Source organism: Stegostoma tigrinum, chromosome 10 (genome assembly GCF_030684315.1).
Source record: "Stegostoma tigrinum isolate sSteTig4 chromosome 10, sSteTig4.hap1, whole genome shotgun sequence".
Taxonomy (NCBI): domain Eukaryota; kingdom Metazoa; phylum Chordata; class Chondrichthyes; order Orectolobiformes; family Stegostomatidae; genus Stegostoma; species Stegostoma tigrinum.
In genome coordinates, this window is record NC_081363.1 from 492823 (window position 1) to 514998 (window position 22176).

At 43.0% G+C, this 22176-nt stretch overlaps 1 protein-coding gene across 3 annotated transcripts in view; it reads right to left on the reverse strand.

Annotated features, from left to right (window-relative positions):
* Positions 1–22176, reverse strand: part of tmem63c (transmembrane protein 63C) — a 277667-nt gene that overhangs the window by 10125 nt on the left and 245366 nt on the right. For all 3 annotated transcript variants that reach the window (XM_059649415.1, XM_059649416.1, XM_059649417.1), the window contains 2 exons: positions 13750–13917; positions 12990–13105 (listed from right to left, as the gene is read on the reverse strand). In XM_059649415.1, the coding sequence (XP_059505398.1) occupies positions 12990–13105; positions 13750–13917 (284 nt within the window). The remainder of the gene's footprint in view (positions 1–12989; positions 13106–13749; positions 13918–22176) is intronic.

Genomic DNA, 22176 nt, shown 5'->3' on the forward strand with positions numbered 1-22176 from the left:
ATGATATTGAGGAATGTCACTGGATGCAGAAAAGACCTGACAATATTCTGGGAATGGTACTGAAGACTTGTGCTCCAGAGCTTGCTCCAGAACAGCCAAGCTGTTCCAGCAGAGCAACAACACTGGCATCTACCCAACATTGTGGAAATTTACCCAGGTTTATCCTGTACACAAAAATCAGGGCCAATCCAACCTGGCCAATTACCACCCCATAAATCTACTCTCAATCATCCCTAAATGATTGGAAAGGGTCTGCAACAGTGCTATCAAATAGCACTCAACAGTAATTTGCTGATTGATACTCAGTTCTAGGGTCACTCAGCTCCTGACCTCATGACATGCTTGTCCACACACTTGCCTTCATTGCTCTATCTTTTCAATATAGGAGTTGAGAAGTCATATTTACATTGTATAGGAAATTGGTTAAGCCTCTTCTGGAGTACTGTGCCCACTTCTGGTTGTCCAGTTATAGTAAGAATACCATTAAGCTGGAGAAGGTTCAGAGGAGATTTGTCAGGATGTTGCCAGGTAAGGAGGGGAGGCTATATCGGCTAGGGCTTTCTTCACTGGAGCGTAAAGGGTTGAGAGGTGACCTTATAGAAGTTTATTAAATCATGAGGGGCACAGATAGGGTTAATGGTAGATGTCTTTTCCCTAGGATGGGGGATTTCAAGATGAGGGGGCATACTTTTAAGGTGAGAGGAGAGAGATTCAAAAAAGACACAAGGGACAATTTTTTTTACACATTTTTTGCATGTGGAATGAGGAAGTGGTGGATGTGGCACAATTACAAAGTTTAAAAAAAAATTTGGATAAGTACATGAATAGGAAACATTTGGAATGATATGGGCCAGAATCAGGCAGGTGGGACTAGTTTAGTTTGAAGATTAGGTTCAGCATGGACTAGTTGGACATTTCCATGCTGTATGGATCTACTAGATTAGGTGAAAGTAAACAGTCTTGATATGTAAGATAACAAAGTGTGAAGCTGGATGAACACAGCAGGCCAAGCAGCATCTCAGTGCTCCTGAGATGCTGCTTGGCTGGCTGTGTTCATCCAGCTTCACACTTTGTTATCTTGGATTCTCCAGCATCTGCAGTTCCAATTATCTCTGATCACAGTCTTGATATGTAGGCATCATTTGACAGAGTATGGCACCAAGTTGTTCCTCCAAAATTGAAGTCGATGGAATTGGGGGAAAACTCTCCCTTGGTTAAGTCGTATGTAGTACAGAAAAAGATAGTTGTATTTGTTGGATGCCAGTCAACTCAACTCCAGGACATCTCTGCAGGAGTTCCCAGGGTAATATCTAGGCCCAGCTGCTTCCCGCCATCATAAGGTCAGAACAGCAAGGCGTTGGATAAGGTTCCCCACAATAGGCTATTGTACAAAATGCGGAGGAATGGAATTGGGGGAGATATAGCAGTTTGGATCGGAAATTGGCTTGCTGAAAGAAGACAGAGGGTGGTAGTTGATGGGAAATGTTCAACCTGGAGACCAGTTACTAGTGGTGTACCGCAAGGGTCGGTGTTGGGTCCACTGCTGTTTGTCATTTTTATAAATGACCTGGATGAGGGCGTAGAAGGATGGGTTAGTAAATTTGCAGACGACACTAAGGTCGGTGGAGTTGTGGATAGTGACAAAGGATGCTGTAGGTTGCAGAGAGACATAGATAAGCTGCAGAGCTGGGCTGAGAGGTGGCAAATGGAGTTTAATGCAGACAAGTGTGAGGTGATGCACTTTGGTAGGATTAACCAGAAGGCAAAGTACAAGGCTAATGGTAAGATTCTTAGCAGTAGATGAGCAGAGAGATCTCAGTGTCCATGTACACAGATCCTTGAAATTTGCCACCCAGGTTGACAGGGCTGTTAAGAAGGCATACGGTGTTTTAGCTTTTATTAATAGAGGGATCGAGTTCCGGAACCAAGAGGTTATGGTGAAGCTGTACAAAACTCTGGTGCGGCCGCACTTCGAGTATTGTGTACAGTTCTGGTCATCGCATTATAAGAAGGATGTGGAAGCTTTGGAAAGGGTGCAGAGGAGATTTACTAGGATGTTGCCTGGTACGGAGGGAAGGTCTTACGAGGAAAGGCTGAGGGAGTTGAGGCTGTGTTCATTAGAGAGAAGAAGGTTGAGAGGTGACTTAATTGAAACATATAAAATAATCAGAGGGTTAGATAGGGTGAATAGGGAGAGCCTTTTTCCTAGGATGGTGACGGCGAGCACGAGGGGGCATAGCTTTAAATTGAGGGGTGAAAGATATAGGACAGATGTCAGAGGTAGTTTCTTTACTCAGGGAGTAGTAAGGGAATGGAGCGTTTGCCTGCAACGGTAGTAGATTCGCCAACTTTAGGTACATTTAAGTCGTCATTGGACAAGCATATGAACGTACATGGAATAGTGTAGGTTAGATGGGCTTGAGATCAGTATGACAGGTCGGCACAACATCGAGGGCCGAAGGGCCTGTACTGTGCTGTAACGTTCTATGTTCTACGTTCTATGTTCTTAATCCCAGATTTTTATTGAGTTCAAATTTCACCATCCACCATGGTGGGATTTGAGCCTAGTTTCCCTGGGTCTCTGAATTAACAGTCCAGTGTTAACACCATTAGGCCATCGCCTCCCCATGATCCAGGGTGACAGAAAGCATGGAGGAGGTTTCTGTACTTAACATGATTTACATTCATTGCATGTGATTAGACTCTAGCTTCAGGTAAACAGTTATATATAACCACTAATTAAAATTTTAAATCTTCTCATGATCTCTGCCTTACACACATGTGCACACACATACACAGAGAAACACGCACACACATGCACACACAGAGAAATACTCTGTCACAGGATTGGCTGAGATGGTTCTTGTGTTGGTCAGAATGCTCCTTCTCAGTCTTCCTTCTCTGAATGTTCTCATTGGTTTGCAGAAGGCACAGGATGGTTGGTCAGCACTTATAAAAATAACCGCTGATGGAAAAATAAACTGGTTTTCTTCAGGTTTAAAGTAGCTTTTATTACAAAGAAATCTCCTGAACTGGTGCTGTTAAGTTACCTGACAGCCAATTATAAAGCCTTCTGCCATGTAACAGCTATATCGTTGATAACTGGTCACCAGTCCTCAGACCAATCAGCTATTTGCTGTTCCCTGAAGCTCTATTTGAATGCGATCCTCTGCTATAGCTAATTTATAAACTACATTTCAAATACTAACCTTATTGTTTGAAGAAGCATTCGTGTAAACAGTGTTTACAATGAATGCTAGGTTATTTGCTTTTAAAAACTGCAGTCATCCTTCGGCAATCCTGGTCTTTTTTTCATTTTATTCCACAATTAAAAATACAGGGAAATAAAAAGACACAATACTTACACAGTGAAAAATGGTGATGCCACATGTAGGCTGCGGTGTACTACCCTGATTATCAGTGATCACAGAGTCTCGGCAAGAAGTGCCATTGCCCAAAACAACAACCCACAACTACACCTCATAGCCATTTGTGGTAGAACATGCTTCAGCCTGGTCTCTTCAACCATCAGCAGAAGTGCACCATATTAAGCTTCCCATTCCTGAAGGACTCAAGTTACTCCACATCCATCTTACATAGCTAGAAGGTCAAACTGTATCAAAACTTTGCTTTGAAGGAAATGAGTAAAGTTGAAGGAGAAGTTGTTCAGAGTGAGATCAATTTCAGTCCTGCAAAAGGAGGTGTTAGGACTTTCTAGATATCTGTTCAATGAAACAGATGAGAGCTCTTAGACTATCATGGCTGAGGAGTAGACGTAGAGAGATTCATGGTGAAAAGAAATCGGAAACATTTAAAATGACAAAGGGAATCAAAAAGTCACAGATATAGATGAGCAGCGATTGAGCACAATGAGAAAAATAGAATCAGGAAAGGAAGAAATCAGATCATTGGGAGGTGATGGCCTAGTGGTATTGTTGCTGGACTGTTAATCCATTGACCCAGATAATGTTCTGGGAACTCAGGCTTGAATCCCACCATGGCAGATGGTGGAATTTGCATTCAATAAAAAAAATCTGGAATTAAGAATCTAATGATGACCATGAATCCATTGTCGATTGTCAGGAAAATCCCATCAGGTTCACTAATGTCCTTTAGGGATGGAAACTGCCATCCTTACCTGGTCTGGCCTACATGTGGCTCCAGACTCACAGCAATGTGGTTGACTCTGAACTGCCCTCTGTGCAATTAGGGATGGACAATGAATATTTCCTGACCAGCGACACCCTCATCCCATCAATGAATAAATTTAAAAAAACAGGCTGAAACATTTGGTCTACTTTACGTAGATTTTAGAAAGGAGGTTGCAACAGACTGTTTGTGTTTGGGAAGATTAATGAAGTTAGGGGCAATAGAGCCTGGGAGGAGCAGATCAAGACGGTGCAATTCTCTAGGCTAATGCAGATTATTACAGAGTAACAGAGCTACAGGGTGAAATCTGATCAAGTGCTTCAGAGGTTAGATATAGAATAACAGGTGCCTGAGAAAAAATTACAGCCCAGAAATTATTCAATGTGGTTATATATACAGAATAACGTACTAATGTGCGCACTACAAGCTAGGATCTTAATGATTGAGTTTGGAGACGGTTAAATATAGAATAGGAGACACCTGGAATGATTAGAAACTGGGATCTAAATCAGGGAAGATAGCAGGGTGTTAGTTACATATACAGTAACAAATACCTGAATGCTAAACCAGCAATCTAATGATTTCAATGTTGAGGTCTTGCTGTTCTGGTAAATGTGAGGACAGCTGGCAATTATTATGCTGTATCAAGGGCTCTCAATCTACCTGCTTCTGGAATCACACTTTCTCCTCTTGCAATCCCACTTCACGACTGTTGTTTCTGAGTTTTAAGAATATAAGGTAAAACAAGACATTACCAATTTAGTAAATAAAGTTGCAGATGGTGACATTCTGGTAACTCTGTGCTGGGCTATTTTCAAGTTCAATATATCCTTTAGAAGGTACTGTGACAAGAATCGTACACAGTATTCCAAATGTGTTTGTTGTTTTGATCACCATTACATGCAATCACTTGCACAGTGATGTGGGCTAATAAAATTATTCACAGGATGAGTAACTTGATAGGCTGCAAGATAAGTGGTTATTTTCAAATACTCACAGAGTCATACAGCATAGAAATAGGCCCTTTGGCTCACCATGACTATGATGACCATAAACACCAAACTATACTAATCCCATTTAGCTTGACTTGGTCCGTAGCCAACAATGCATTGGCATTTTAAGTGCGTATCCAGATGTCTCTTAAATATTGCAACAGTACCTACCTCCATCGACTCTCAGACAGCAGGTTCCATACATCTAACCACCCTTAAGGTGAAAAATACATTTTCTCAGATCTCCTTTAAACCACTTGTTCCTCAGTTTAAATTTATATCCTCTGCTCTTAGACATGTCTGATAATGGGGATGAGATTAGCACTGTATCTATACATCTCATAATTCTGTATCCCTCAGTCAGATATCCGCTCTGCGTCCTCTGCTCCAGCCTATCCAGTCTCTCCTCTTACTGGAGACTCTGTCACAAGCAACAGCCTGGTGAATCTTCTCTGCACTTTCTGCGGTGCAATCACATCCTTCCAATAGTGTAGACTGCACAGTATTCCATCCGTAACCTAACCGATGTTTTATAAATTTGTAACACGACTTCCTTGCTCCTATATTCTACACCCTGACTAGCATACCATATGCCTATTTCATCACCCTGTATACCTTACTGACATCTTCAGCGATCTAGGTCCTTTGTTCCTCAGTACTGCCTAGGGATCTACCATTCATAATGTACATTCTTCCCTTATTAGACATCCCAAGATAAGACTAACTGATCTGTAATTACCTGACCTATCCGTGATGATCTTCTCAAACAAAGGAACCCCATTAGCTCCCTTCTAATCACCTGTGGCCAGCGAAGTATTAGCTACATGGGGCAGCAGGGTGGCTCAGTGGTTTGCACTGCAGCCTTACAGTGCCAGTGACCCACGCTCGATTCCAGCCTCGGGCGACTGTCTGTGCAGTGTTTGCACATTCTCCCCGTGTCTGCGTGGGTTTCCTCCACGTGCTCCGGTTTCGTCCCACAGTCCAAAGATGTGCAGGCTAGGTGGACTAGCCATGCTAAAATTGCCCATAGTGCTCAGGGGTGTGTGGGTTACAGGGGGCTGGGTCTGGGTAGGATGCTGCAACGGGCAGTGTGGAATTGTTGGGCCAAAGGGCCTGTTTCCACACTGTAGAGAATCTAATGTATCTGCCTGGGTCCCAGCAATCTGCTCCCTTATCTCCCACAGCAGTCTGAGATGCATCTCATCAGACTCTGGGGATTTATGCACCTGAATGCCCACCTTATTAATCTTAATGTGTCATAGAACCTCACCATCACAACTGATATCCCAGTTACAATGTCTTTTTTCTCTCAAAATCGCAAACCGCACTGCAATCTAACCAGGACTATTTCAAGATATGGCAGAACATTTCTCCTTTTACAGTCAGAGAATCAAGCAGTACAGAAGATGCCCTTTGGAATATTGAGTCTATACTGCCAAAAGTACACTAACTCTACACTCAACCACTTTCCAGCACTTGGCCTTGAAGGTCATAACATTTCAAGTGCTCATCCAAGTACCTATTAAAAATAACATTACCTGCCTCAACTAACCTCCCAGAAAGTGCATTCCAGACCCCTAACACCCTTTGGGTCAGACCATAAGAAATAGGAACAGGAGTAGCCCATTCAGCCCAGCAGGCCTGCTCCATCATTCAACAGGATCCGAGCTGATCCGGCACTCCATCCACCCATTTTCTTGCCATTTCGCCATACAGATAAAGGTGTTTGCCAAATCAAATTGTTGCTAAACTATGAATCCAGAATTCCAGGTAATGTTCTGGGGGCTTAGGTTCAAATTCCAGAATGGCAGATGGTGGATTTGAATTCAATAATAATTTGGAAATGAGAATTGATGGTGAGCATTAAACCATTACCAATTTTCAGGAGAAGTTCATCTTGTTCACTAATGTTCTTTTGTGAAGGTAATCTGCTGTCCCTACCTGGTCTAACGTACATGTGACTTCAGATCCACAGCAATGTGGTTGACTCTTAACTGCCCTCTAGGGCAATTAGGGATGGGCAATAAATGCTTGCCAAGCTAATGACGTCCACATCCCATGAATGACATTTTTAAAATAAAACTCGATTCCAAGTGTATCCTCACCAACGACTTACACAACTATAACATAACATGCCAAATCTTATGTTCAATGCCTCAACCAATGAAGGTTAGCATGTTAAATGCCTTGTTCACCACCCTGTCCACCTGTGATGCCATTTTCAATTAACTATGAAGCTCAGGACCTTAACATTTACTGTACATTTGCAGATGACACGAAGATTGGTGGAGTAGCAGATAGTGAAGGGGACTGTTGAAGAATGCAGCAGAATATAGATAGACTGGAGAGTTGGGCGGCGAATTGGCAGATGGAATTCAATCCAGGCAAATGTGAGGTGGTGCATCTTAGAAGATCCAATTCAAGAGCGAACTATACCATAAATGGAAAAGCCCTGGGGGAAATTGATGCACCGAGAGATCTCAGTATTCAGATCCATTGTACCCTGAAAGTGGCAACGCAGGTCGATAGAGTGGGTCAAGAAGGCATATGGCATGCTTTCATTCATTGGACAGGGCATTGAGTACAAGAGTTGGCAGGTCATGTTACAATTGTATGGGACTTTGGTTCGACCACACTTGGAATACTACATATAGTTCTGGTCGCCACATTACCAAAAGGATGTGGATGCTTTGGAGAGGGTGCAGAGGAGGTTCACCAGGATGTTGCCTGGTATGGAGGGCACGACCCACAAACAACTATACTTCCTGCATGAATGCCTCAGAAAACAGATACTACCAAAAAAAAATCACCGATCAACAATCCACAGACACATAGAACAGTTGCACAGAACAGCTGCAGAATGACAATGGTTTGGATCAACGATGCCCACAGGCACCTCCACAAATATGCGCAGGAAACTGCACACCACAAAATGTTGTACTTCAAAGCAATGAGCTAAGAATGAACAACCTAACTGGAACAAGACATCTCCATACAACCACAGAAGACCAGAACAAAGAAAAGTATAGCCCTTCAAGACAAACTATCCAAACTCACTCACAACAACAACACAGACAACACAGAAACATGGATCAAGAACATCTCAGACCAACCACTTACAGACACTGAGAAAACCGTCCTAGTGCGCAGACTGAAATATGACTACAGAGACACCAAAAACCTGACTTCCTGGCTGCGCTGGAATTGACAGTAGAGAACAATGGACTCATGGAGGAAATACACAAGACCATCACACAGACGACAATCCCGATACTGGACCGAAAAGTTATGTGGAACCATTCAACACAGACGAGAAGAAAACCCTGTAAAGACTCAAGGAAGACAGAAACATCGTAATCCTACCAGCGGACAAAGGATGCATGACAGTAATCCACAGCAGAGCTCCATATATTGAGAATGGCCATTTCTGAAGAAGGCTCTAGGCCCGAAACGTCAGCTTTCCTGCCCGTCTGGTGCTGCTTGGCCTGCAGTGTTCATCCAGCTCTACACCTTGTTACTAAAGTTAGGGAACTGGATCACAATAACCCTGGGGAAATTACACAGCTCAGGAAACATCAGCAAGACAGACTATCAAAATATTAAGCCAGAGGGATTGAACACACCCCACTTCTATGGACTTCCTAAGGTACACAAGCCAGGGGATCCCTCAGACCATTGTCTCACTGCCAGGCACACGAACATATAGACTAGCCAAAGACCTTCAACAGAAACTGAAATACTTAGTTGACAACACTACCCACTCCATCCACTTCTCCCAAGAATTCCTCAACATCATCAAAGAGACCAGAAGAGAAGAGGGCGATACAATGATATCCTTTGATGTAACAGCACTATTTACATCCATAAACATTGATCTAGCCAAACAGTCAATTTCCACGCAAATCAGGAAGGCAGTCGCCCCACGACGCCATCAACAAGGACAGCCCCCTGAAACTGCAGGATCTGTGCCTCACAACCCACTTCACTTTCAATGACTGTATATTTAAACAAATCAACGGAACACCACTGGGATCCCCAATATTAGGACTGATTGCAGAAGTGGCAATGCAAAGGTTAGAACAGACAACGCTCCCCAATATCCAACCCAAACTCTGGGCCTGATATGTAGATGGCGCCTTTGTGTTATCAAATGCACAAAACTAGAAGAAATCCACCTAAGCATAAATAACAGCCCCAACAGGATAAAATTCACAAAAGAAGAGGAGAACAATAACTGGCCACCCTTCCTGGACATAACGGTGGAACGTAAGAACAACGGGGAACTCCAGGCTAGCATATACAGAAACAGACCACACATACAGACCAGATACTTAATTACTCCAGCAACCACCCCAAAATCCATAAACGGAGCTGCATCAGGACATTATTCAAACGGGCCACAACACACTGCAGTTACCCAGAATTGCACAAAGCGGAACAGGAGCACTTATATGGAGTTTTTAAAAGGAATGGATACTCAAAAAGCACAAGCTGCCATTATCTCCATGAGAGACTACAACAAGACATAACACAGCCAGACACACTAATCACCCTACTGTACATCACAGACATATCAGAGATGACCACAAGACTACTCAGACCCCTAGGTATCAGGGTAGCCCACAAGCCAACAACCACCCTGCGACAGCTCCTAACGAGTATAAAGGACCCCAAATGCATAACCAATAAAACTAACATAATATACAAAATACCATACAAGGACTGTGAGAAACCGTACATTTGCTAAACTGGAAAAAATATTGGCAATAAGGATACATGAACACCAACTAGCCAGCAAGACACACGACCAATCCTCACTGTATACTCAATACACACGGACAAATAAGGACATGAACTCGACTGGGACAACACATCCATAATAGCACAAACCAAACAGAAACATCTTGGGGAATTACTGCAGGCCCGGCATACCAAAAAATATCTGTTCCCAGCCCATTCTGACCAAATCATACGTCGTCTTACTAAAATTGGCCTTCCTTAGTTTAGAACTTTGTTTTCAGGCCCCATCCCATGCCTCTTCCATAAAATCTTGAATTTAATAGAGTTATGATCATAATCTATAAAATGATCTGCCACTGATACTTGAAACAATTGCCCGTCTTCACTACCTAAAATTAAGTCAAGGACCATTTCCAGTGTTGTTGTGCCTTCTATAAACTGACATTTTCTTAGCTATCATCAGTTCTGAGGAAGGGTGACCAGACCTAAAACATTAACTCTGATTTTTCTTCACAAATGTTGACAGACCTGCTCAGCTTTTCCAGGAACTTCTGTTTTAGAACATAGAACACAGAACATAGAACAATACAGCACAGAACAGGCCCTTCGGCCCTCGATGTTGTGCCGATCTGTGAACTAATCTAAGCCCATCCCCTACACTATCCCATCATCATCCATATGCTTATCCTGATTTACAGCATCCACAGTTCTTTAAGTTTTTTTGTGGTTAGATTCTTGTTGGAAGGAGAATCAAGATTGTAGGTGTAAAACAGCCATGGTCCTGTTGACAAATGGAGCTGGTTTGATGGGCTGAATGGTCTATTCTTGATCTCATTTTATATGTTCATATCACTTAATGCAAGGAGAATTGAATATAAAAGAAAAGAAATCATGCTTCAGTTACAGATGAGACCATATCTTCAGTACTGTGTATAGTTTTAGTCTTCATATTTAAGAAAGAATGTAAATGGGTGGGAAACCTAGAGGTTTACTAGACTAATATCTGGATCAGGTTGGCTGTCTTATGAAGCAAGTTTGAACCAGCTCGACTTGAATCCACTGGAGATTAGGACCGTAAAAGACAACTTGATTGAAAGGGATCTTGACAGGGTGGCGATGGAAATGGTGTTTCCCCTTTCAGGAGTTCTGAAAGCTAGGCGTCACTCTTTAAAAATAGGGAATTGCCCACTTAAGACAAAAGGATTTTTTTCTCATAGATGGTGGTGGACATGTGGAATTCTCTCCCTCAAAAGACTTTGCTCTTTGAATATTTTTAAAACAGAGCAAATGGATACTTGGTGAGAAAGAGGCAGTCGGAGTAGATGGGAATTTGAAATAATAAAATTAGCCCTGATCTTACTGACTAACACAGTAGCATTGAGGATCCAAGTGGTCTACTCCTGCTCATAATTCATAAGGTTGTATGTTAAAGGTACAGCAGTGTCAAAGCAGAGGGAGCAGAAGATAGTGGGTTGAGAACAGGTATTCTAAGAAAAATCTAAAGTCACACAACACCAGGTTATGGTCCAACAGGTTTATTTAAAATCACGAGCTTTTAGAATACTGCTCCTTCATCAGATGAAGTGACACTTGTGATTTAAAATAAGTCTGTTGGCCTATAACCTGGTATCATGTAAGTTCTGACTTTGTCTATGCCAATCCAAAACTGGCACCTCAACATCAAGAAAAATCTAAAGCCCCTAGATCCCAAACAGCATACAGAGTAGGATAAGGCAAAAAGTGTAAACAGCCTAAAAAATGAATAGAAAAGGCAAAGGAAATTTAAAGAAATTCAAAAAGCAAACAGAAGCATGAAAATATACTACAACTAAAATCAAGGGAAACCTTAATATTTTAGGATCAATTGAAGACTAAAAGGATAAAACTTGCACGCAGAGGTGCAATTCATGATCAAGGTTCTTAAATAAAGCTTTGCAACTGTCTTGGCAAAACAGAATATTGTAGTTACCGTTTCTGGTCCAGTGACCCTTCATCAGGACTTAGTTACTGGAACCGAAACGTTAACTCTGCTTTCTCTCCACAGACGCTGCCAGACCCGCTGAGCTTTTCCAGCAATCTCTGTTTTTGTTTCTGATTTCCAGCATCGGCAGTTCTTCGGTTTTTATTTATTTAAGATATTGGGGAAAATTAGGAGAGTGAAAGATCAAATGGTACAAGGTGTTTTGGTTTTGCCGGGTTCACTTTGAAGACATTTGACTGTGGTGTACATTCCAATGATTTAAATTTAAATGTGGGGTACAATTTAAGATGTTTGCAAATTCTGTAGAAACAGGCTCATAGATCAAAGGTGAGAGAGAAAACTGTCAATTGTAGAAAGATATCAAAGGACTGGTTGGCGGTTAAAACACTGACAATGAAATTCAACGTGAACAGATGCAGAGTGATGCATTTTGCAGATGACACACTAGACAAGGGAATACAATAATGGAATAATATAAATTATATATATGATAAATATGGGAGATTATGGAGCGTAAGGAACAGAGAGATGGCGCTTTTTTGGCTGGTACAGACTTCCTTTGATGTCTTCTCCAGACAGGAAATTGTTAGACACAACCTAACCTTTACAAATCCATGTTGACATTCTAAGTGTTCCTTATGATAATGACGGTGTAATGCATCCAGACCTTTCCCATTCTCCATAAACCTAAACCTCTTCCCCTACCCCTCACATCCCACTCTACTCTACCCTCTGTGCTGCTCTACCCACCATGCACTAGCCTTTCCTTCATGTCACTCACCCACTCAATCCATTTCACCATCACCCCTCATCTTACCAGAACCCACATACTCATTCTGTCCACCTTAATAATCCACAATTATCCTCAAGACCACCCACACTAACCTTACAGACCCTCATTTCATAGACCGCGTCCTTTTATAGTCTATCCTATTCATCATCCTTCCCTTTCTCCTCAAATCTTTTCCTTTTTCTCTCTCATACCCACTCTCTCCTCATATTCCCCCAGCTTCATTCACAATCCCTTCCCTACCACCCTGCTTTCCTGCCCCACAAACTCCTTCCCCTGCCCTCATACCAACAGCAGCCTCTGTCTCCCATCTCCTTCTCAGTTGGGCGCCATTTACCTGGTAGTTTTGAGATTTGAGTTTGTGCAGTCCTTTCATGCAGAATCCAAACAGTGAGAAGATGATGCAGAGGAGCAGAGTGATAAAGGTGAACAGCGTGATGGGTTGGACTGGTCCTAGAAATACAAACATAATTATTGCTAGAAAAGGTGCTCAAATCTCTTGTGAACTTGCAGTAAAAAAAAAGCAGCATCTAAATCCAGCTTATTCCTTTGGGCCTGGTTCAGGTCAAGATCTGTTCAGGTTGCTTGCTTGTTGGGAGGAGTTGGCAGTAATATGGGCTTCTTCATTTGGAGTCAGGAAGGAGGGCAGTGGATGTGAAATCGATTCTTATGGATAAAGGTCGTCTTGGTCAACAGGTAGGGTGGGATGGGGATCCTTTAGTTTCAGTCAGCAGGCTGTCTAATATATGTCCAAGGATGGTTTAGGGATTAGCTAGTTGGTAGGCTGGGTTTAGCTGAGGGTGGGTGGCGTGTTTGGTGCCTCAGTCGAGTGCTGTTAATGTATGTCAGATCTCAAGTTGTTCAGGCTTCTGTCATAGTCAACTGGGTCAACATAGTCAGCTGGGCTGGGGCCTAGTGTTTGTAGTTTTGGAGGATGGGGATGGGGGTCTGATGTCTGTCAGTTGGAATCAGGATGGGGTTCATGTGTTGCTCAGTTGTGGTCTAGGTCAGGGAGGATGGAGTACCTTGTCAGTATCTACAGTTTTATAAATTAAGCTCCTAGTCACTCTGCAATGTTCTGGGAGGTGACTACGTACCAAGTCTCAGCACTGAGAAGAAGAGGAGCCAGAACATGCACAGGATAGGTGCAATGATGACTTGGCCGATTGCAGCAGAGTGTAGCCGATGGTTGAGTTTAGTGGGCACACAGGCGTAGTAAATATTATATCGATCCACCAGGTGTTTCAGCAACATGTATAGCAATCCTGAGAATAATTTAATAAAGAAAATCAGAGAGGAGAGTGCACTGCCCAGGAGCAAAGAGCAGCAAGAATGCCTGTGAGGGAGAGAGAGGATATGTGAGAGTGGGTGGGGCAGGGAAAGGGGTATAAGTGGGGAGGGAGAGTGCAATGAGGTAGGGTGGGGTGTGATGCATGGAGTAGGTGGGGATTGGATGGACAGAAAGAATGCTTGAGATTAGAAGTGGCAAATCAGATAGAATCTTCCAGTCCTGGAGCAGGAGAGAATAATGTGATCTGGGAGAACTTAACTGGATGAGAATCAAATATTCAAAAAATCACTGACAATATAAACCTATGTGATGAAATTGTCTAATAGGAGAGTTTATGTTCCCGATTTCAGTTGTCGGGAAACGCATCCGCAATATATTCACACTTTATTAAAACCATGTCTCTGAGGCAGAAACACTGATCACTGTGCTGCCCTTGCAGGGGACTTGACCCAAATCATTGTACCCACTTCAGCTACAGGCAAGGTTCCAAAGGCTGGAGAATAACCAATACTGTTCTTTTGTTTCAGGAGGGCAATGGGGATTAATTCAGGAAATTATAGGCTGGTGAGCCTTACATCAGTAGTCGGGAAATTATTGGAGAAGATTCTTAGGGAGAGAATTTAATCACGTTTTGAAAATAATGGACTTATTAGGGATAATCAGCATGGCTTTGTGCAGGTGGAATGAGGTGGAAAAGGTGTACAGCATGCTTGCCTCCATGGGGTTGGGGCATAGCGTATAAAATTTGGCAAGCATGTTGCAGCTATATAACACTTCAGTCAGATCACATTTGAAGTATTGTGTAGAGTTTCAGTCCCCAGACTATAGGAAGGAGGTGAGGGCTATGGGGAGACTGCAGGGAAGCGGAGTTGAAATGCCCATCAGCCATGATTAAATGGCGGAGTGGACTTGATGGGCTGAATGGCCTTACTTCCACTCCTATGTCTTATGGTCTTATGGCTTTGCAGAGAATGCAAAAAAGATTTACCAGGATGTTGCCTAGATTTGAGTACATTAGCTATGAGGAAAAGTTGGACAAACTTGGATTGTTTTCACAACAGTACTGAAGGCTAAAGGGTAACCTGATACAAGTATATAAAATTATAAGTGGCAAGGACAGGGTGGATAGTCAAGGGTCTTTTGTCCCAGGATGCAAATGTCAAAAACCCAGTGGCATAGGTTTAAAGTGAGAGGTGGAAAATTCAAAGATGTGCAAGGTAAATTTAATCAGATGGTGGTAGATCCCTGCAATGTACTGCTGGGGGAGGTGGAGAAGCAGACACAATAGCAATGTTTAAGAGGCATTTAGACAGACACATGAACAGGCAGGAAATAGAGAGATATGGACCATATGCAGGTAAATTGGATTAATTTAGAATGGCATCATGGTCAGCACAGACATAATAGACTGAAGGGTCTGCTTCTATTCTATGTTCTAGCTATTCTAATCCCATTTTCCAGCACTTGACTCATAGCCTCATAAGTGCACATTTAAATACTTCTTAAATGTTATGAGGGTACCTGCCTTTAACAATCTTTCAGGCAGTGAGTTCGAGACACCGATCACCCTCCAGGAGAAAAACAATCATAACATCCCTGTAAACCCCCTGCCCTTTACTTTAAATCTATGCCCTCTCGTCCTTCATTTCTCCACCAAGGGGAGAAGTCTCTTCCAGTCTATCCTTTTTATACTCCCCATAATTTTATTCACCTCAATCATTCCTTGGATAAGCATATGGATGATGACAGGATAGTGTAGGGCAAGGGACTTAGATTAGTTCACAGGTCGGCGCAACATCGAGGGCCGAAGGGTCTGTTCTGCGCTGTATTGTTCTATGTTCTATGCCCCCAAAATCTCCTTTGCTCCAAAAAAAAACAAAGCATATCTATCCAATCTCTCTTCAATTTATAACTGTCCAGTCCATACAACATTCTGATAAATCTTACCCAGGTAATTATAGACCTGTGAGCCTTACGTCTGCTGTAGGAAAAGTTTTGGAAAGGATTATAAGAGATAGGATTTATAATCATCTAGCAAGCAACAATTTGATTGGAAATAGTCAGCATGGATTCGTCAAGGGCAGGTCGTGTCTCTCAAACCTCATTGAGTTTTTTTTGAGAAGGTGACCAAGCATGTGGATGAGGATAGGGCAGTTGACGTGGTGTACGTGGACTTCAGTAAAGCCTTTGTGAAGGTTCCACATGGTAGGCTATTGGAGAAAATACAGAGGCAAGGGATTAAGGGAGATTTTAGCAGTTAGGAATAGAAACTGGCTTTCTGTAAGAAGGCAACGAGTGGTGGCTGATGGAAAATATTCAGCCTGGAGTTCGGTCACTAGTGGTGTGCCTAAAGGGTCTGTTTTGGGACCACTGCTGTTTGTCATTTTTATAAATGACTTGGATGCAGGCATAGGTGGATGGGTTAGTAAGTTTGCAGATGACACTAAAGTCGGTGGAGTGGTGGACAGTGTGGAAGAATGTTGCAGGTTGCAGGGAGACTTGGATAAACTGCAGAATTGGGCTAAAAGGTGGCAAATGGAGTTCAATGTGGATAAATGTGAGGTGATTCACTTTGGGAAGAATAATAGGAAGACAGAATACTGGGTCAATGGAAAGATTCTTGGTAGTGTGGATGTGCAGAGGGATCTTGGTGTCCATGTACACAGATCCCTGAAAGTTGCCACCCAGGTTGATCGTGCTGTTAAGAAGGCTTATGATGTGTTAGATTTTACTGGGAGAGGGATTGAGTTCCAGAGCCGTGATGTCATGCTGCAACTGTACAAAACGCTAGTGCGGCCTCACTTGGAATATTGTGTGCAGTTCTGGTCACCCCATTACAGGAAGCATTGGAAAAGGTACAGAGGAGATTTACCAGGATGTTGCCTGGTCTGGAGCGTAGGCCCTATGAAGAAAGGCTGAGGGACTTGGTTCTGCTCTAATTGGAGAGGAGGCGGCTAAGAGGGGATTTAATAGAGACGTACAAAATGATCAGAGGATTAGATAGGGTGGACAGTGAGAGTCTTTTTCTGAGGATGATGATATCAGCTTGTACAAGGGGGCATAGCTACAAATTGAGGGGTGATAGATTTAAGACAGATGTCAGAGGCAGGTTCTTTACTCAAAGAGTGGTAAGGGCGTGGAACGCCCTGCCTGCCAATGTAGTTAACTCAGCTACATTAGAGGCATTTAAACAGTCCTTGGATAAGCATATGGATGATGATGAGATAGTGTAGGGGGATGGGCTTATATTAGTTCACAGGTTGGCACAACATCGAGGTCCGAAGGGCCTGTTCTGCGCTGTTTTGTTCTATGTTCTATCTCCTCTGCATGTTCTCCAGCACTATCACGTTCCTCCTGTAATGTGGATTTCGGAACTGCAATCAACACTCTAGCTGTGGTTTAACCCAATTTTATAGTTCCAACATAACTTTCCTGCTCTTAAACTCTATGCTTTGTGGATGTGAGTTTGCTCGCAGAGCTGGAAGGTTAGTTTTCAGACGTTTCGTCACCATTCTAGGTAACATCACCAGCGAGCCTCTGACGAAGCGCTGGTGTTATGTCCCGCTTTATTTATCTGGTTAGGTTTCCTTGGGTTGGTGATGTCATTTCCTGCATTGGTGATGTCATTTCCTGTTTCTTTTTCTCAGAGGATGGTAGATTGGCTCCAAATCAATGTGTTTGTTGATGGAATTCCGGTTGGAATGCCATGCTTCCAGGAATTCTCGTGCGTGTCTCTGTTTGGCTTGGAACATCAACTAGCCACAAAACGACATGACCCACTGTCACTCGCATCCTTACATACAGATGAGGAAGGACATCACTTTGATTGGGACAACACATCCATCCTAGGACAAGCCAAACAGAGACACGCACAAGAATTCCTAGAAGCATGGCATTCCAACCGGAATTTCATCAACAAACACATTGATTTGGAGCCAATCTACCATTCCCTGAGAAAAAGAACAGGAAATGACATCACCAACGCACAAAATGACATCACCAACCCAAGGAAACCTAACCAGATAAATAGAAAGCGGGACATAACACCAGCGCTTCGTCGGAGGCTCACTGATGATGTTACCTAGAATGGTGACGAAATGTCTGAAAACTAACCTTCCAGCTCAGCGAGGAAACTCACATCCAGAACCTCAACCTGAGCTACAAATCTTCTCAAAACTTGCTAACTCTATGCTTTGGATGAAGAGGGTAAATGTCCCAACTGCCTTCTTAACTACTGTATCTACTTGCCCTTATATCTTAAGAAGCCAGTGTATACACACACCAAGGTTCCTCTGATTCTCAGGGCTTTTCAGAGTCCTACAAAGAACAAAGAACAAAGAAAATTACAGCACAGGAACAGGCCCTTTGGCCCTCCAAGCCTGTGTCGATCCAGTTCCTCTATCTAAACCTGTCGCCCATTTTCCAAGGATTTCCATCCCTCTGCTCCCTACTATTCATCCTGTAATCTCTTGCCTTGTTTGTCCTCCCCAAGTGCTTCACCTCACACTTATTTGAATAGAATTCTATTTACCACTGATCATCCTAACTAACTGGTCTATCTATATCCTTTCGTAGTCTAAGAATATCCTTCACACTATTTAGCATGCTACCAATTTTTGTATCATCAGCAAACTTACTGATCAACACTCCTAAATCATTTATATAAACCACAAACAGTGAGGGCCCAAAGTGGATCCCTACAGAACTCCACTGGACACAAGATTCCCGACAAAAATCACCCCTCAACCATCATCCCCTGCATCCTGTCACTCAGCCAATTCTGGATACAATTTGCCAAATTTCCTCAGATTCCATGTGTTCTTACTTTTATTATCAGCCTCCCATCAGTGACCTTATCAAAAAAATTGCTTAAGTCCAAATGGATTACTCAGCTACACACCTGGTCGTCCCTTCAAAAAGTTCAATATGGCCAACCATGAGTTCCCGTTATTAAAACCATGGTGACCGTTCTTGACTAATTCCTGCCTCTCCAAGTACAGATTAATTCTGCTTCCCTGCCAGTGACGAAAGGGCTGCGCTCCGAGAGCTTGTGATTTCAAATAAACCTGTTGGGCTATAACCTGGTGTCATGTGAGTTCTGACCTTGTCCACTCCTGTCTAACACCAGCGCCCCCAAATCATGCCCACTACTAAGGCGAAACTGACTGGCCTGTAGTCTCCTGATTTATCCCTTCCCTCCTTCCCGAATAACAGTACCACATCGAACGTGCTCCAGTCCTATTATGTCCATAGAATTGTTAATTATTGCTAACGCCTCTGCTATTTGCTAAAGCGGTTGAGACAGGTACAATAGCAACATTTAAAAAACATTCGGATAGTACATGGACGGGGAGCGTTTATAGGAATACAGACCAAATGCCAGCAATTGGAACTAGCTGAGTGGACACCATGGTCAGCATGAACTAGTTTGGGCCAAAGGGCCTGTTTCCATCCTGTATTACTCTATGACTCTAACTTCCTCTGTCTATGCTAATTTCTTTAAGCATAGAATCTGGGGATCTGACGGCCAAGTGGAGTTATTGGAAGACTATAACTTAGAGACACAAATAACTCTCTGGCGACCTGGGTTCAAATCCTGCCATGCCAGATGGTGGAACTTGAATTCGATTAAAAATCTCACGATGACCACGAAACCACATTGATTGTCAGGAAAACCCATTTGGTTCAGTAATGCACTCCCACTAATGAAGCTTCCACCTTCTCCTCGTCTAACATAGATGTGACTATAAACCCACAGCAATGTGTTTGACTCTCAATTAGGAATGGGTAATGAATGTTGGCCCAGTCAGTGATACCCATGTACTGTGAATGAATAAAAAAGTTCATAGAGTACAGAAGACACCATTCAGCCCATCATACCTGTACTGTCAAAATACATGAGTACTTACACTTGTCCCACTTTCCTCCGCTAGGCCCATGGCCTTGAATTTTATGACATTTTAAGTGCTCAGCCAAGAACTATTTCCCACCTCAACTACCTTCCTAGGCAGTGCATTCCACTACCCTCCCAGTGACTGTTTGTCCAACTTTGTCTGTCCAACTGCTCTTCTCTCTCTTTAGGCTCTATCCTATCGTTTACACCCTACTCCATTCCCCTCCCCTTTTTTCTGCATATAAACTGATGTTTTCCCAGTCACCATCAGTTCTGAGGAAGGGTCACTGGACCCGAAATGTTAACTCTGATTTTGTCTTCATAGATGTGTGCCCGACCTGCTGAGTTTTCCAGCAACTTTGTTTTTGTTCCTGGTTTACAGCATCCACAGTGCTTTCGGATTTTATTTACCCTATTAACCTGTCCTGCCACTTCCAGGGATCCGTGATCAAGCACGCCCAGATCCCTCTGTTCGTCCAAGCCTTCTAGTGTCCTGCCATTCATTGAGTAATCCCTTGGAACATAGAACAGAGAACAGTACAGCACAGGAACTCGGCCCACAAGGTTTTATCGAGCATGATGCCAAATTAAACTAATCCCTTCTGCCTACCCTTGGTCCATGTCCCTCCATTCCTTGCATATTTGTGTGCTTACCTAAAGGTCTCTTAAATGCCCTATCCCATCACCTCCAATTCCACCCTGGCAGTGCATTCCACATTCCTACAACTCTCCATGCGAAGAACTTGCCCCTCACGTTTCCTTTTGAACTCACCCCACTCCACCTGACGTGCAAGCCCCCAAGTTTTAGACACTTCAATTCTGAGAAAAAAGATTCTGACTGTCAACCCTGTCTATGCATCTCACAATTTTATAAACTTCTATCGAGTCTCCCTTCAGCCTCTGTTGCTCCAGAGGAAAAAAACCGTTAGTTCAGCCTCTCCTTACAGTTCATATCCTCTAATCGAGGCAGCATCCTCGTAAATCTCTTCCACGTCCTCTTCTTTCAAAGTGCATCACTTCACGTATATCAGAGTTAAATTCCATCTGCCACAGATCTGCCCATCTGATCAATCCATTTATAACCTGCTGTAACCTATCACTTTCGCCCTCACTGTCGACCACTCTTGCCAATTTCATATCACTGGAAACTTACTTGTCATACTGCCCACATTCCCATCTCCATTGTTTATGAATATCATAAAAATTAAGGGACCCAGCACTGATGCCTGTGGTATACCAGTGCATGCCAGGATCCAGTCACATAAACAGCTTTTTTACCACCACCCTCTGTGTCCTATCACTAAATCACTTGGATCCATCTTACCAAATTGCTCTCGAGTCATAGAACCATAGAGATGTACAGCACAGAAACAGACCCTTTGGTCCAATTTGTCCACGCCAACCAGATTTCCTAAATTAATCTAGTACCATTTGCCAGCATTTGGGCCACATCCCTCTGAACACTTGCTAGTTATAGGATGCCTTTTAAAGGTTGTATTGTCCCAGCCTCCACCACTTTCTCTGACAGCTCATCCAATACACGCACCACCCTTTGCATGAAAAAGCTGCCCCTTAGGTCCCTTTTAAATCTTTACTGTCTCACTTTAAACCTTTGGACTCCTCTACCCTGGGTTAAAAAACCTTGATTATTCGCCCTAATAATGTCCCTCATAATTTTAGGAACTTATATAAGGTCACACCCAGCCTCCAATGCTCCACAGAAAACAGCCCAGCCTATTCAGCCTCTCCCCATGGCTCAAACCCTCCAACTCTGGCAACATCCTTGTAAATCTTTTCTGAACCTGTTCTGGTTTCACAACATCCTTACCACATCAGGGAGGCCAGGACTGAACGTGGTATTCCAAAGGCAGCGTAACCAATCTCCTGTACAGCCGCAAGGTGACCTCCCAACTCCTATACTCAATACCCTGACCATTAAAGGGAAGCGTACCAAACGCCTTCTTTACTATCCTATCTACCTGCAACTCCACTTTCAAGGAACCATGAACCTGGACTCCAAGGCCTCTTTGTTCAGCAATACTCCCCAGGATCTTACCATTAAGTGTATAAGACCTGCCCTGATTTACCTTTCCAAAATGCAGCACCTCACAATTATCTGAATTAAACTCCATCTGCCACTTCTCAGCCCATCTGATCAAGGTTCTGTTGTACTCTGAGGTAACCTTCTTTGCAGTCCACTACACCACCAACGCTGGTATCATCTGAAAACAAACTAATCATAGGGACTCAAGAGCTTTTAATTTTTTTCATCAGTTTCCCATGTGGAACTTCATCCAAAGTCTTTCTGAAATTCATATAAACATCAACTGCCCCTACCCT